Raw genomic sequence first — 16,119 nt, 5'->3', positions numbered from 1 at the left:
AAGTGGACGCTTCCTCTGTTGGTGCAGGCGCACTTCTGTTCCAGAGGAGCTCCAAAGGAAAGGCAGTAGTGTGTGGCTACTACTCAAGACTGTTTTCCTCTGCTGAGCGCAACTATTCCATTGGAGATCGGGAGCTACTGGCCATCAAATTGGCCCTGGAGGAGTGGAGACACCTTCTGGAGGGCGCTGCTCACCCCATCCTGATCTTCACCGACCACAAGAATCTTACTTACCTTCAGTCTGCTCAACGACTGAATCCCCGTCAAGCCAGGTGGTCACTGTTCTTCACCCGTTTCCAATTTCTGCTCCACTACCGTCCCGCTGACAAGAATGTGAGGGCCGATGCCCTGTCCAGATCATTTGAGACGGAAGACACGGTGGAGTCCCTTCAGACATAGACCCATCCTGCGTTGTCACCGCCAATCCTCTGCAGCTTAGAGATATCCCTCCGAGGAGAACTTTTGTTCGGTTGGCAGACCGAAAAAGAATTCTCCGCTGGGGACACTGTTCTAAACTGGCTGGGCACGCTGGTGTCCATAAAACCCAAGACCTAGTCGCTCGTCACTTCTGGTGTCCCACGCTACCTAAGGATGTTCTGGACTTGGTCTCTGCTTGCACGGTGTGTGCCTCCAACAAAGTGACTCACAGCAAGCCTGCCGGCCTGCTTCAACCCCTGCCTGTACCCAGCGCCCCCTGGCAGCACATTGCTATGGACTTCGTCACGGACCTTCCTCTCTCAGCAGGATGCAACACCATCTGGGTGGTGGTGGACCGGTTCTCTAAGATGGCACATTTTATCCCGCTGACCGGCCTACCCTCTGCTCCTCGACTGGCAAGTCTCTTCATTCTGCACATCTTCCGCTTGCATGGCTTGCCTCTTCACATTGTGTCCGACCGGGGGGTTCAGTTTACCTCCAAGTTCTGGAGAGCCCGCTGTAAACTCCTGGATGTGAGTTTGGACTTTTCCTCTGCCTATCACCCCCAGTCCAATGGGCAAGTTGAGAGGATCAACCAGATCATGGAGAATTATCTCCGCCACTTCATTTCTTCACAGCACGATAACTGGGTACAGCTTCTTCCATGGGCGGAGTTTTCATATGGGGACTTCCTGCAAATCTGGCAACAGACCCGGTCCTCTATTTTGCTGGCGGTCGAACGCATGAAGCGAAAGGCAGATACTAGGAGAAGAGAGCCGCCTCAGTATCTTCCGGGGACTAAAGTCTGGCTGTCCTCTCGGAACATTTGCTTGAGGGTGCCCTCATACAAGTTCGCTCCCAGGTTCCTTGATCCTTTCGAGGTCCTGCAACAAATTAACCCTGTCTCCTATAAGCTGCGGCTGCCTCCTACCCTCAGAATCCCTAACTCCTTCCATGTGTCCCTCCTGAAACCAGTGGTCCTGAACCGCTACAGCAAGACCTCTAGTTCCACAGTTGCTCCCAGCGGTCCTTCTGATGTATTTGAGGTAAAGGAGATCCTGGACCGCAAGAGAGTAGGAGGAAAGACTTTCTATTTGGTGGACTGGAGAGGGTTTGATCCTGAGGAGAGGTCCTGGGAGCCAGAAGAGAACCTCAGTGCTCCTGCTCTTATTAAAAAGTTCCTCTCTCACTCTTGCCCCAAGAAGAGGGGGCGTAAGAGGGGGGATACTGTAGCGCCCATGGCCGCGGGTCGTCGGGTTTACTCACCTCCCGACGCCCGCAGCCATGGATCTGTGAGCGCTGGCCTCCGTCTCCCTCCTAGGAGATGCCAGCGCTCACTTCCGCTCCGTTCAGCTGGATCCCGTAGGGTGCGCGCGCACGCTCGCGCCTGGCCTTAAAGGGCCAGCGCGCGCAATTAGGAAATCGTCATCACCATCAACTGCCACGATTTCCTGGTCTATAAGAAGGCCCCTGGCCTTCTAATCCTTGCCCGAGCGTTGTTAGTCTTTCCCAGTCTGTCTCGCAAATGGTTCCGTAGTGTCTCCCGTTCCAGCTGTTACCCGTGTCCTGTTACCGTTCCTGTATTCCGTGTTGTTCCTGTGCCTACCCGCGTTCAAGTGCCATCTGCCACGTCAAGTGTCTTCTGCCACGTCAAGTGCCATCTGCCACGTCAAGTGCCATCTGCCACGTCAAGTGCCACCTGCCACGTCAAGTGTCATTGGATACTGCCCGCCACATCTGGCGCCACTTGCCGCACCTGCCTCCATCCGTGCTGAAGCCACAGCCACCGCACGGACTATTTCAGGTACCCAAGCATACTGTCTGCCATTTACTTCTGCTTAGACTGTGACCTGGTCAGCTGCCTCCTCACTACGGCAGAGCGGCCTAGTGGGTCCACATACCCTGTGCCCGTGACAGACCTCAAGAGAATTGATAGATATAAATGAATCTGGAAAATGCTGCAAAAGCATTGCTAAAGACCATGGTTCGACAAATTGTCTACAAATGAAGAAAATTCAGGACTGTTGCTACTCTCCCTAGAAGTGAACCCAAGGGTAACAGCAAAAGACATACTAAAGACTCTACAAACTGCAAAAACCTCTGTTCATGTGTTCACTATTAGAAAAACTCTAAACAAGAATGAAGTTCATGGAAGGACACCACAACGGAAGCTGCTGCTGTCTGAAGACACATTGTGGCCTGTCACAAGTTTGCCCAAGACCACCTGGATATTCTACAATGCTTCTGGGAAAATGTTCTATGGACAGATGAGAAAATGTGGAACTTTTCAGCACAAATACACAATGTTATGGAGGGAAAAAAAAAAGAAGAACACTGCAAACCAATACCAAAACCTCACCCCAACTGTGAAGCATGGTGGAAGGAGCATTATGGTTTTGGGCAGCTTTGCTGCCTCAGGTACTGGACACCAAGTGATCATTGAGGGAACAATTAATTTAAAGGTGTGTCAAAACATTTTATAGGAGCATGTAAGGGCAGCAGTCCATGACTTCAAGCTGAATAGACTTTGGATAATGCAACAAGACAATGACTCAAAGCCCACAAGAAAATTAACTATACTGACTTTGTAGAATTCTTGTTTGAATGTTGATCCAGTCAGAATAAACCTTCCTCTGCATCAATAGGGGTAAAACAAAGTTCTATAATTTCTCCCATCCCTTGTTTGAACTTGGTCTTTTTTCGACCATACTAACTACATACAGTGCATTCGGAAAGTCTTCAGACACTTTTTTCACATATATTAAAAATGAAACCTCAAATTTCGCATGGACATAAGTATTCAGACCCTTTGCTATGACACTTGAAATTTAGCTCTGGGGGCCTTAAATTTCTCTAGATCATCTTTGAAATGTTTCTACACCTTGGAGTCCATCTGTGATAAATGCATTTGATTGGACATGATTTGAAAAGACCCACCCCTATATATATATATATATATATATATATATATATATATATATATATATATATATATATATATAGACAAATGGATCCAGCAGCACCAGTATAGCGTGGGTGCAAGCCCAAGGGATAGACCAAAATCCCAGTTATATAGAAAGCAAAAATCAGGCAGCACTCCGTTTATGAAGGTGAAAAAAGAGGGTACTTTTATTGTCCCATAGGCAACGTTTCAGCTCCTTCCCCTGGAGCCTTTCTCAAGCCTTGAGAAAGGCTCCAGGGGAAGGAGCTGAACCGTTGCCTATGGGACAATAAAAGTACCCTCTTTTTTCACCTTGATAAACGGAGTGCTGCCTGATTTTTGCTATATATATATATATATATATATATATATATATATATATATATATGGTCTCACAGCTGACAATGCATTTCAGAGCAAAAGCCAAGCCATGAGAAGGAAAGAACTGCCTGTAGAGCTCAGAGACAGGAGTGTGTGGAGGCACAGATCTGGAGAAGGATACAAAAAAAAATTCTGCCGCGCTAAAAGTTCCCAAGAGCACAGTGGCCTCCATAATTCTTAAATGGAAGAAGCTTGGAACAACCAGGACTACCTATAGCTGGCCGCCCCTCCAAATTAAGTAATCAGGGGAGAAGGGCCTTGGTAAGAGGTGACCAAGAACCCAATGGTCACTCTGGCTGAGCTCCCAAGATCCTATGTGCAGATGGGAGAAACTTCCAGGTCAACCATCACTGTGGCACTACACCAATCTGGGCTTTATGGCAGTGGCCAGAAATAAGCCTCTCCTCCGTAAAAGACACAAAGCCCACCTGGAGTTTCCAAAAAAAGCACCTAAAGGACTCTCGGATTGTGAGAATCAAGATTGTGTGGTCTGATGAAACCAAGATTGAATTTTTCAGCCTCAATTCTAAGAGTAATGTCTGGAGGAAACCAGGCACTGCTGATCACCTGCCCAATACCATCTCTACAGTGAAGCATGGTGGTGGCAGAATCATGCTGTGTGGGGAGATTTTCAGCGGCTGGGACTGGGAGACTGGTCAATGTTGTGGAAAGATGAATGGAACAAAGTATAGAGATATTCTTAATGAAAACCAGATCTAGAGCGCTCTGGACCTCAAGACCGAGAGGTTCATCTTTCAGCAAGACAATGTCCCTCAGCACACAGCCAAGACAACACAGTAGTGGCTTAGGGACTACTCTGGGAATGTCCTTCAGTGGCCCAGCCAGAGACCTGACTTTAATCCAATCGAACAACTCTGGAGAGACCTGAAAAAAGCTGTCTACCGACTGTCCCTATAAAACCTGACAGAGCTGGAGAGGATCTGCAGAGAAGAATGGCAGAAAATCCACAAATGCTGGTGTACAAACCTTGTGGCATCATACACAAGAAGACTGGAGGCTGTCATCGCTGACAAAGGTGCTTCAACTAAGTACTAAGTAAAGGGTCTGAATACTTATGACAGTGCAATGTTTTAGTTTTTCCATTTTAATAAATTAGCAAAGATTACTAATATTCTGTTTTCACTTTGTCAGAATGATATTGAGTGCACAATGATGGGGAAAAACTAGAATCTTTATTTTAGCACAAGGCCTCAACATAACAATATGTGAAAAAATTGAAAGGGTCTTTCTGAATGCAACAAGTAGTAAGGAAAGTGAAATGACGGCACTCACCCATGTGGTTGTTAAAAGCGTTCAAGCGAGGACATGGCACAAAATAGGCTGTAGCTTGCCTTGCAATCTGCTAAGAGTAGCGCTTATTCTGACCTGGTCCTTCCGGATGCATTTTAAAGACTTTCCAAATGCATTGTAACTAAAGAATGGTTGAAAAAGAAAAGACACTGCCGGACAGTAAATTAAGTCTGTAATGTTGGTAAATGTATGTACTGGGGACCAAGTTGCAGCCCTGCAGATTTGACCTAGAGAGGCTTCTGCTCTTTTTGCCCAGGAACTGACACCGCACGAGTAGAGTGGGCTTAGATTTTTACCGAAGGGGTTAAATTCTGAATATATTATATGTTTATAATTATATGTTTCATGAATAGCTTTTTTAATCCAATTGGCAGCTGTGCCCTTTGAGGCCTTCCTCCACTTATTTGGACCTCAAAACTGGACAAAAAGCTTGAAATCTTTCCAAAAGTCCTTTGTGACTTCTAGATACTTGGGGATAGTTCTTCGCATATCTAGAGAATGAAATTCCTCTTTCTTCCTGTTAGCTGGGTTTTGGCAGAAAGAAGGAAGTGTTATCTCTTGAGACATGTGAAAACCGGATACCACTTTAGGCAGAAAAGTGGGTTCAGGACTAAATACTATCCTATCCTCTAAAATTTTTAAGTAAGGTTCACGGATGGATTGGGCCAGAATTTCACGTAGTCTACGAGCCGTGGTGACTACTACCAGAAGAGGGGCCTTCCAGGAGAGATTCCAGATGTTACAATCTGTAATTGGCTCAAAGGGACTTAAAAAAGTTAACCCCTTAAGGACTACTTTCAAATCCCAGGTGGGGAAGGGAGATCTCTTCGGAGATCACCTATAGGCTGCTACAAAAAAAACTTTCTATCCACCTGTCAGAAGCTAAATCTTCATCAAAATATGAGCTTCAAAGCGGACATCTGTACCTTTAAAGTAGGAAAAACGGGAATAAATGCGGCGCTGCTTCTCAATGAACGTACAAATGATGTAAAGTGATGACGTTTTATTGATCAATCCAGGCTACGCGTTTCAATGCCGCACCGGCATCTTCCTCATGCCATATAGATTACAGTACAAACACCAATGCTTTAAATAAACCATTGGTGTTTGTACTGTAATCTATATGGCCTGAGGAAGATGCCGCTGCGGCATTGAAACGCGTAGCCTGGATTGATCAATAAAACTTCATCACTTTACATCATTTGTATGTTCATTGAGAAGCAGCGCCGCATTTATTCCCGTCTTTCCTACTTTATACATTGTCTTCATTGCGGTGGCCAATTGGCTTGACCGGTTGGGATTTCGGCAGCAGCACTCACTCCTATAAGCAATTTCAGCGAGATTATTCTACGGTCCTGTGGTAAGTATTCACTTGTATTGTACTGACTGCTACTCCTGGGCTTACTCACACTATGTGGCGCCGTGCTTTTTCTCTTCATTTATCCGTACCTTTAGGTACTGGGTTTAAGGCCCTTTTAAAGACCTGCCTGCAAAAAAAAAAATCAAGAATCTGGGCCACATTAGGATGATCTATTTCTGGCTTATTATCCCCACACCAGGAAAGAAACTTTTTCCACAAATTATAGATGGAATTTGTTATCTCTTTTCTACTTTTCTGTAAAGTAAGTATAACGGCTTCAGATAAGCCTTTAGCTCTAGCTGTTTAGCAGGCAAAACCAAGTCCTTTTTGGCCAATACGGAGCGATTAGAATTATCTTTGCCCTTTCCTCTCTGATCTTTTGGAGTGTTCTGGGAAGCAGAGGAATAGGGGGGGGGGGGAAGCATACTCCAGATTGATGTTCCAGCTGTGAGCTAGAGAGTCTATATGAAGGCCATTTTCCCTTGAATCTAGGGAGAATAATTGAGGGGTTTTTGCATTTTTCCAAGTTGCAAACAAGTCTACTTCTGGAGAACTCCATTCCTTGTTAATCTGGAGAAAATATTTTTGGTTTAGACACCACTCTGTTGGTTTCAGGTCTTTCAGACTTGGAAGGAAGTCTGCTTGGGTATTCTCTGAGCCTTTCAGGTGAATGGCTGAGAGAGAAAGAGCAGAACTTCTGCCCATAAAAATATCTGAGTTGTTCGATTTTGAAGGTTTCTCTGAGTGTGCCCCCTTGACGTCTTAAGTAAGTTAACGTAGTTGTGTTGTCGGTGTAGACTTTGAAAGGACAAGCCTTGAGAAGGTGACTTGCAACTCTTAATGTCTCCAGTACCACCCTGAGCTCCCTGACGTCTGAGGAGTGTTGGCTTATTCTTAAAATCACCAAATTCCCGGAAATGAATTCCGGTCTACAATCGCTCCCCATCTTCTCTGCTTGCTTCTGTTGTAATTGTGATAACTGGAAAGGGGTGCCAAGTTACCCACTTCTCCAGATTCTAAGGTTTCAGCCACCAAAGGAGGGATCTTTTTACTGCTTTTGACAGTGTAAATTTCTGGTTCAAGGATAGAACAGACTTGTCCCACTGAAAAAGATTGGCCGCCTGCAGATCTCTGGAATGGCTTTGAGACTAAGCCACTGATTGAATGAAGGATGTCAGAGACCCCAGAATTGACATTGCCACTCTTATGGGGACCTGATTTTTTTGAATGAAGAGAGATATTCTCTCTCTCTAAGAGCAATCTTTTTTTGTTGAAGTAGGAAAGGCATATGCATGTGCGAGTCTAGTAGTACCTAAGAAAAAAAAACTGTCTTGCAGGTAAATGATCTGATCTCCTTTTGCTTATAATCCAGAGTCTGGGAAACCTGTTGGATGTGACGAGAGATAGACAGCTGTTGGTGGTACCAGGAGTAGGTCATCCAAGTATGGGATTATATGGATCTCTTAGTTCCAGAGAGAAGCCACTATTTCTGCCATTATCTTTGTGAAGATTCGTGGAGCAGATGAAATCCCAAAAGAAAGTGCCCTGAACTGGTGGTAATGAAAGACCTCTTGATCTTGTAAGATTGCAAATCTTAGAAACTTTTGATAAGTTGGATGCATTGGGATTTGATACTATGCGTCCTTCAGGTCTAACATTGCCAGCATATAGTCCTTCCCGATTAAGGGTATGGTGGATTTTATCGACTCCATCTTGAATTTGTGATAGGCTACATATTTGTTCAGCGGTTTGAGATTTATTATTATCCTGAAAGCTACACCTGTTTTTTTTTACTAGAAACATATGAGATTAGTGGCCTTGCCCCCTCTCTGAGTGGAACAGAAGAGATTACTTCCTGGAGTAGTAATTCCTGGATGCCTTTTTTTTTAGTGCCACTTGGATGACTGATGGAACCCGAGTAATGACCATCTTTGAGAGGGGGTAGGCGGCAAAATCTATTTTGGACCCTTGTGAAATTGAGGTTAGGATCCACTGGTTGTTTGTTATATTTCGCTATCGGTCTGTGAATTTTGAGATCCTGCCCCCGACTCTTATAGCATCTATGTCTATTTTGATTTTGTTTCTGGTTGAACAGAACAATCCAGCCTCTACCCCCTTTGGGATAGCTCGGTATGCCCGATTTCCCTTTCCTTCTATAATTTTGCTGAGTGTTCCGAAAGGGACGAAGGGGCTGTCTTTTTTTGATATTTTTAGGCTCGGGAAGGCTTTTCTTATCAGCTGATTCCTCTATCATATTATCCAGCTCTGGCCCAAATAGGTATTCACCCTGAAAAGGAATTCCGCAGAGTTTCGTTTTTGAGAGGGGATCTCCCATCCACATTTTTAGCCATAAGGCCCTTTTAGTTGTGTTGGATAGAACACATGCTCTTAAAGCAATTTTAATAGATTCAGCTGAAGAATCAACCAGGAAGCCAGTTGCCATAGAAAGAGGAGGGATGGAGGCAATAATATCCTCTCTAGTGTGCACTTCCGTAAGTGAGACTCTAGGTGGTTAAACCATGTATACATAGATCTTGCCACACTCGTGGCACTAATGTTGGCTTGCAAAAGCACAGTGGATGCTTCCCAATATTTCTGAGCAAGCTGTCTGCTTTACAATCTAAGGGATCATTCAATTGTGAAGAATCCTCAATTGGGAGCAAGGTTTTTTTCCCCACTTTGGCCACCTGAGCATCAAACTTGGGAACTTCCATCCATTTAAATTGGTCCTCATCCAAGGGAAAACGGTCACAAATTTCTACTAGAAGGGAAAGTTGTTTCTCAGGAAATTTCCATTCATCTATGATTAACCCTAGGAGGTTCTCATGTACTGGAAAAAACAGTCTCTTTTTTTGAACGTAACCCTGAAAACATCTCGTCCTGCACTAAATGAACTTCCTGGATCTCCTCTACTCCATAGTACTCCTAACAGCATTAAGCAGTTCATCCATTTGGTCTGATGAAAAGGAGTACTTTTCTTCTCTCTTAGATATAGACACACATGGTAACTCTCCATCCTCTAACGTTACCTCTGATATAGAAAGAAGGTAACTACCCCCTTCTGATTCCTCAACAAAAAATTTTCTCTTTTTTTTATGATGGGAGGAGGTTCGGTATGTATAAAGGACTGAGAGAAGGTAGCCAGCCAGATCTCCTCCCTTACCATCCCTTTGATTTCATTCATAATGGACAGCTGTTCCTCCCTAATAACCTTTTCAATACACATTTGGCATAAGCATTTGTTATTAGAAGATGGTAATTTTCTGAAACAGCACGTTTCTGAATTTTAGGATCCTTCTTAGATTCCTGAGAAGGATCTTTATCACTCTAAGAGAGAGAAAGAAAAGGGAAGAGGGGGCAAAAATAACGCCCTAGTTCCCAGGTTAAAAAACCCCTACCAGAAACACTTACTGGGCCGGGGGTCACGCTCCTTTCAGGCTCCATAGAACCAGGCTTTACAGCCAATTTCTCTTGTTCAGACATGATAGCACAATAGGTTGTCCTACCTGAAGAGAATGAGCCTTCAATCCGAGTGACCTTTAACCTTGATCACCGGGATGCATGTGATGTCTTCCTCCAATGGAAGATTGGTCCTCCTCCACCGCTGCAGTCCCCTCCCGCTTCCTCATCACACGAACCTCAAGTACGTCACCGTGTGTCCGGAAGCGCAAATAGCAGAACCGGAAGTGACGTTGCGTGCGCTCAACATGGAACGCACGCTGGAGAGGCTGCCGCAAGGAGGTCACCCCCCCCCCTCTCCTGCTAGGAACACGGTCCCGTTGCTGCAGGCTTGATGCCAGAAGAGGGGGGGCACAGCTGGAGAACCCAGAGGAACAGGAGCTGGCACCTAAGGTCTCACTTTACTAATTGTACAGGAGTGACCAGAGGCCGGATCAGCGATCGGGGAGGCAGCAGAAAAAATAACCCTGGTAAGAATCGCTGCTAACCTCCATAGAAAGTGCTACCAGGAGTGGTAGCAATCCTTTTGCATGCACTAACAGGGACAGGAAAAACACTGAGGATTGGGAGGTGGGGGGCGCCATTTAACCTCTTGCGGTTTCCTGTCCCTATTAGAGGCAGAGCCCCAACCTCCTGCATCGCTGTCATGGAGGGTAAGTTGAGAAAAAAAACAAAAAAAAAACGACATGAACAGTACAACAGTTTGTGTGTTATTAGTTTAGTTACATTGTGTTTGTCTAGAATTGTGACTCAGTAATCAATGCAGAAATCCAGGTAATTCCAAAGGGTTAATTTACTTTTTCTTCCTTCTGTATAATTCATACACAAGCATGAACAAAAGCACCACAGTCAAGTCCCAATGCAATCTGCAACTTCATTACAGTGAAATGTAACTTAAAATATCCAGAAATCTTTATTATTTCATCCAGGCAATACAAATTTTGAATTTTTGTATAATAAATGCATTACAATTACAAATGTGTAACCTAAGTGTTGTCAGAGATATTCTGGATTATTGGATAGTCATAGAAAAGTATATAAAAAGTAAGGGTAAAGAGCCTTCGGAACAAAAGCCCATACTAAAAAATTAACACAACATCGGTTTGTTTCTTTAGTCAGAATTTTCCTAATCGGATCTCTCTGTTGTAGCCTCCAGTAATGTGGAATTTCACAAAAACAAGCGCACGGATAAAAGAAATCTCATTCTTTTGTGTAAATATTATTAATGAAACCAAGCAAAATGAATATTCATCAAAAACAGAGCTCCACAACAAATTCTAAAAAAAAAAATAACGATACCTAGCTACAAATAACAATAGACATATACCTTCCCGGAAGTAGTTTTGCAATTTCAGCCCATCGATTTCCAAGTCGTTCATGAGCATTGTAGATTATGCTGTCCTCTTCTAATGTCCAAGAAGACTTTTTCACTTCCGGGTTTAAGTGATTGTGCCATCGCTCTCTGCACTGTTTGCCAATTCTCCCCTTCAAATGCTTTGCAATAAGAGACCATCTTTTTGGACCATATTTGTGAACCAATTCAATCACCTAATACCCAGCAAGAGAAAAAAATGTGTTTACAAATAATTCATTTAAAAATAAAAAAAATATTTTTTGCTACATAAATTATTGTTGTTTATAAAACATTTTAGATATACTACACACATGATTTTATTATACATTATTTAAAGAAAAATATATAAGTTGTTATGTTTTTATACATATTATGGCTACTCTAAGGCCTCATGCACACAAACGTGTTGCAGATAGTATAAAACACGGGTTAACCTATGGGTCAATGCACACGACCGTGGTTTCCACAGGCCGTGTAATGCCCTGAGCCTGGACCACAAAAAAAATTGGACATGTCAATATACTGTCCGGATTTGCGGTCCGGGCTCATTGACATCAATGTGTGCATGGTCCGTGAATTGTGGGTGACACTCCGCGGCCATCTGTGCCGTACCCACGGACCGTGCATATGGCTACGGCCATGTGCATGAAGCCTAAAACACTCCAATCACTTCTTGGTTTCACTGCCGCTAAGATAACATACACTCATTTTATTGAAAGCAATGGCATACCTAATGAATTTTGTTAGAGGCCAAACCTATTTTTGAAACTCTAAAGCACAACTATTGTTACAGAAAAACAATCACAATCACTTCTTAGGCAGGATTATGGTATGTTCACACGGCTTATTTTCAGATGTTTTTCTGTCCGTAAACGCGCTGAAAAACAAAAAAAAAAAAAGACAGAAGCTGAACGCCTCCAAACATCTGCCCAATGATTTCAATGGGAAAAACTGCGTTTCGTTCCGACGGGGCGTCTTTTTTACGCGGCCATTTGAAAAAACGCTGCTTAAAAAAACGCCCCATAAAAAGAACTGCATGTCACTTCTTGATATCTTTTTGGAGCCGTTTTGAAGATAGAAGCAGCTTTCGCTCAATGAGCAATGTGTATAGAATAGAGGTAGCGCCGCTGCCTCTATTAGTCCCAGTGATCATGTGACTGGTCACACGATTGCCGGGATCTCGTTAGTGGCAGGCTGCTGTTGGGTCTAACTGGACCCAGCACAGCCCTAATAGTGACAATAGTCACTATAAGAGGGATGATTTCCCCTGTAACTGGGGCTGCTGGGCAGCCTCAGTTACAGTGACAAATAAGGTGTAAAAGAAAAAGATAAATAAAGTCCCCCAAAAGGTCTTTCCTGACATTTGAGGGACAGGCCATAATAATAAGAAAAGTAAAAATGGAAACTACGGGCTGTTGGAAGAAATCCCTTTCCCATAATATGATCTATTAAGATATAGATTATTCACATGCGCCACTGATTTTGGAAGAAAGAAAAATCATAAGAATGCATTACATTTTTCTATTAAAATAGAGTCAAGGTTCCAAAAACTGAAGCCTCCATATAAAAGTTGAAAATAAAAGGGCTTCCAGGAATTCATAGATTGCACAAATAACAGAGCACACATAGCGCCCACACTTTCTAGTATACAATGTTAAAATTCCATCCCCAAACACCTCGGCTGCGGGAAGGGGTTGTTTTGACTGCACAGGACTTTCCATATGGATAGGCAAGAATACACAGATAACTGTGAATTTATGTCATGTCTTTAAACAAGTGCACATATATATATATATATATATATATATATATATATATATATATATATATATATATATATGAGAATATATTATTGAGTGAGAGGTTATATATGTGTGTGCACTGCAAAGTGTAAAATATAACTGAAAACGGTGATAGAGTCAAACAAGATGGTATAGACACTCAAATTACCCTTTGATCCTCCTCTTTGGTCCAAGGTCCCTTTACAAGTTCAGGATTTAAAACCTTCTGCCATCGATGCTGACACTGAATATCTGACCGGTTCTAAAAGACGAATAGAGGACCATATTAGTAAAAAAGCATGCTAATGGAAAAATACCCGCAATAACACATCAAGAATTTACACAGATCTATGCAGCTTAATATGCTGCCCTACTGTGCTACTAGTAGCCCAAACAGCATGAAGAAAAGGTTGTAGCAATAGGATAATAGGAGCCCTGAAAGAATACATATATGCCCTTCTGGCTGGTGATTGACAGGCTGCTGTCTATAATATATATATGAAGTGCCATTTTGGCTACTAAGGGTACGGGCCTGTAGCTGTAATATGCTGCCCATACATAAGACGGCATAAGCTGACAGATCCACTTTCATTGGAAATGTCATTTATGTAAATGCGCTATCTTTCATTACTTTGAGTTGCATCATAAATATATTAAGTTCTACTTCCCACAAACCTGTTTTACAAGTTCAAGTCTCTGGTGTGAGCTCATACTTTAGCCAGGTGCTTGTTAGTTGGCAAAGAGTAATCCATGTTTGCCATTGTATTTTACATGGGCAACTGAAAACCTGTGATCCAAGATAAGGAGGCCACACATGGCCAAACAGGGTAGCCCTGCTGGGGAAGATACTAAGCGCCATGTTATTACACGAGAGGATTTTTTTTTTTTTAAGTGTTGGAAAATATACTTACAAAAGACAGGGATTATTCTCATTTTTCATAGATACTGGATGGATCAGATCTCTGGCAGCATTTATAGTAGTGCCTTTTGTTTATTATACATCAAACGCCAATAATCCATCGTCAATATGATGTAGGTTCCATATTACCAGATCAACACATCGGATTTATTAATCACAATTCATAAACAGACCAATAGTCCTGCACTGATAAAACTTTGCACAGCCAATGAGGTTACAGACTCCTTCTGGATGCTCAGAATACGAACACTTGTTTCCACCTGCTTGGATTTTACTTATTTTTATGAATGTTGGACAATTTAAAATTCACAAAAGAATCGGGCAAAAATGTTTAATATTTTACAACAATATGTACGAATAGTATAGCGAATAGCAGTATAGTATATACGAATAGCGGTTATTACAATCAAGCCAATATATGTGAAAAGGTCAACACACACCTGTACTATGCCCTCGGTTATTACTGCCGATTTATAGAAAACTTACCATAAAATGGCAAGCAACTAGAGCCCAGTCATCTGTCCCATGCTGTTCAACTAGTTTCTTCAACTTTTCATCCTGTTAAAAAAACACATCTTAAATAAATACTGAAGAGTACAGGAAGAGATGCAGTAGTAAGTCAGACACCATGTAAATGCTACCTCTTCTTTGGACCATTTGACTCTATTCCAGACTTTCTTCACAATTTTCTGAACTGGAACTTCATAATCATGGTCAGCATAATGAAGATTGTCATCTTCGCCCTCACTGGGGACAGAGAAGAGGAAGAGCTTCAGAGAAGATAGTTCATATAAGGACATACGTGTCATACAGGCAGTAAAGACAACTACTATGGGCCCAGTGAAAGAAGGGGCTCAGGTTACCCTCCTCCTCCTACCACACGTGCAGTAAAGATTTACACAGGGCTCTCCCCCATTTACAAACCGCTCAAAAATGAGGGAAGAACAGACTCAGTGGCCACATTGTCCTTCGCTAATTTGAGGAAGGGGGTGAACAAACTGGGTGTAGGAATGGGATCATGTGAACAATCTGATTATTGTAATGGTGCCCCTTTACTTCAACGTACACCCCTGAGTTCATGCAAAGCTTGTAGGACCCAGTGCCCATTTTAATGAACGCTATACATCAATTAAAGGGGTTATCAAACTGATTGTTAATCAAGTTTATTGAAACAATGCTCTTTGTGCAAAAAAATACTGTATATTACAACATGAACACAGGGTCAGATTTACAAAGACTAATGTACCCGTCAGGTACTTCATCTGCGTTTTTATAGTAGCAAGTGGCGGAAAATTGTTATAAATCAGTCAACACCCCTGTTCCGTCTGAGCTTTCCGGCGGAACGGAGCCCTAACAGACACAAACGGAAATCATAGATTTCCTTTTGCATCACCATTGATTTCAGTGGTGATGGATCTGGTGGCAATGGTTACCGTTGGTCTCCGTTGTGCAAGGGTAGCGTCATTTTGACGGAATGAGTAGCGTAGTAGACTACGCTATTGATTCCGTCAAAACGGCTGCACGGAGCCATAGCGCAGATGTGAACGAAGCCTTATGCTCGTTTCAATAAACTTTATTTACAATAAACAATTCAATCTATTTAACAATTCCTTGTCATTTTACGGTCAATACTTTCACACACATAGTATAATGTAACAATTTTATATAGAGCGTATCGCTATTATGGTTGAAATAACACTAAATGTTCAGTCACAATTTTTGCAGGTACAAAACATGATGTTTACAGTTGGAACTTACAAGTTGCTTGAAAGGCAACAGTTAATACCTTTGAAATTATTCAACACAAGCGTCTCTGTCATTACATGGTTTATCCAATAAAGAGAGAGTCACATTTTCCAGAGTGCATTCCTTTGCTGTGAAGCCAAGGGCTGGGCGGCCAGAGTTGTAGAGATGACATGAGCAGTAAAGAGGATGCAGGGTTTTTTGTTTTTTCATTAAAAAGTTAGGATGTTATAGAGGAACTCACAAATGTATGCAGTGTGGTACATACGAGATAGATAGATAGATAGATAGATAGATAGATAGATAGATAGATAGATAGATAGATAGATAGATAGATAGGACAGATACCAACTCCTATTGATGATTCATGATACACCTCATCCCAGATAAAGAGGGGTCGTGCTTATTCATAACCGGCCCTAAACAGTTCTTATATGAGAGAAGTGTAGCATCA

At 42.6% G+C, this 16,119-nt stretch overlaps 1 protein-coding gene across 4 annotated transcripts in view; it reads right to left on the bottom strand.

Moving 5' to 3' along the window:
* Window positions 1–16,119, bottom strand: part of MYBL1 (MYB proto-oncogene like 1) — a 61,273-nt gene that overhangs the window by 35,488 nt on the left and 9,666 nt on the right. For all 4 annotated transcript variants that reach the window (XR_012847628.1, XM_075826170.1, XM_075826172.1 and 1 more), the window contains exons 2-5: window positions 14,564–14,669; window positions 14,409–14,480; window positions 13,173–13,265; window positions 11,196–11,416 (exon numbers count right to left, since the gene is read on the bottom strand). Coding sequence is in view for 3 of the 4 variants with exons in the window: in XM_075826170.1 (XP_075682285.1) it covers window positions 11,196–11,416; window positions 13,173–13,265; window positions 14,409–14,480; window positions 14,564–14,669 (492 nt within the window). In the remaining variant the exon portion in view is untranslated. The remainder of the gene's footprint in view (window positions 1–11,195; window positions 11,417–13,172; window positions 13,266–14,408; window positions 14,481–14,563; window positions 14,670–16,119) is intronic.

Source organism: Rhinoderma darwinii, chromosome 5 (assembly GCF_050947455.1).
Source record: "Rhinoderma darwinii isolate aRhiDar2 chromosome 5, aRhiDar2.hap1, whole genome shotgun sequence".
Taxonomy (NCBI): domain Eukaryota; kingdom Metazoa; phylum Chordata; class Amphibia; order Anura; family Rhinodermatidae; genus Rhinoderma; species Rhinoderma darwinii.
This window is presented reverse-complemented; position numbering and strand designations above follow the sequence as displayed.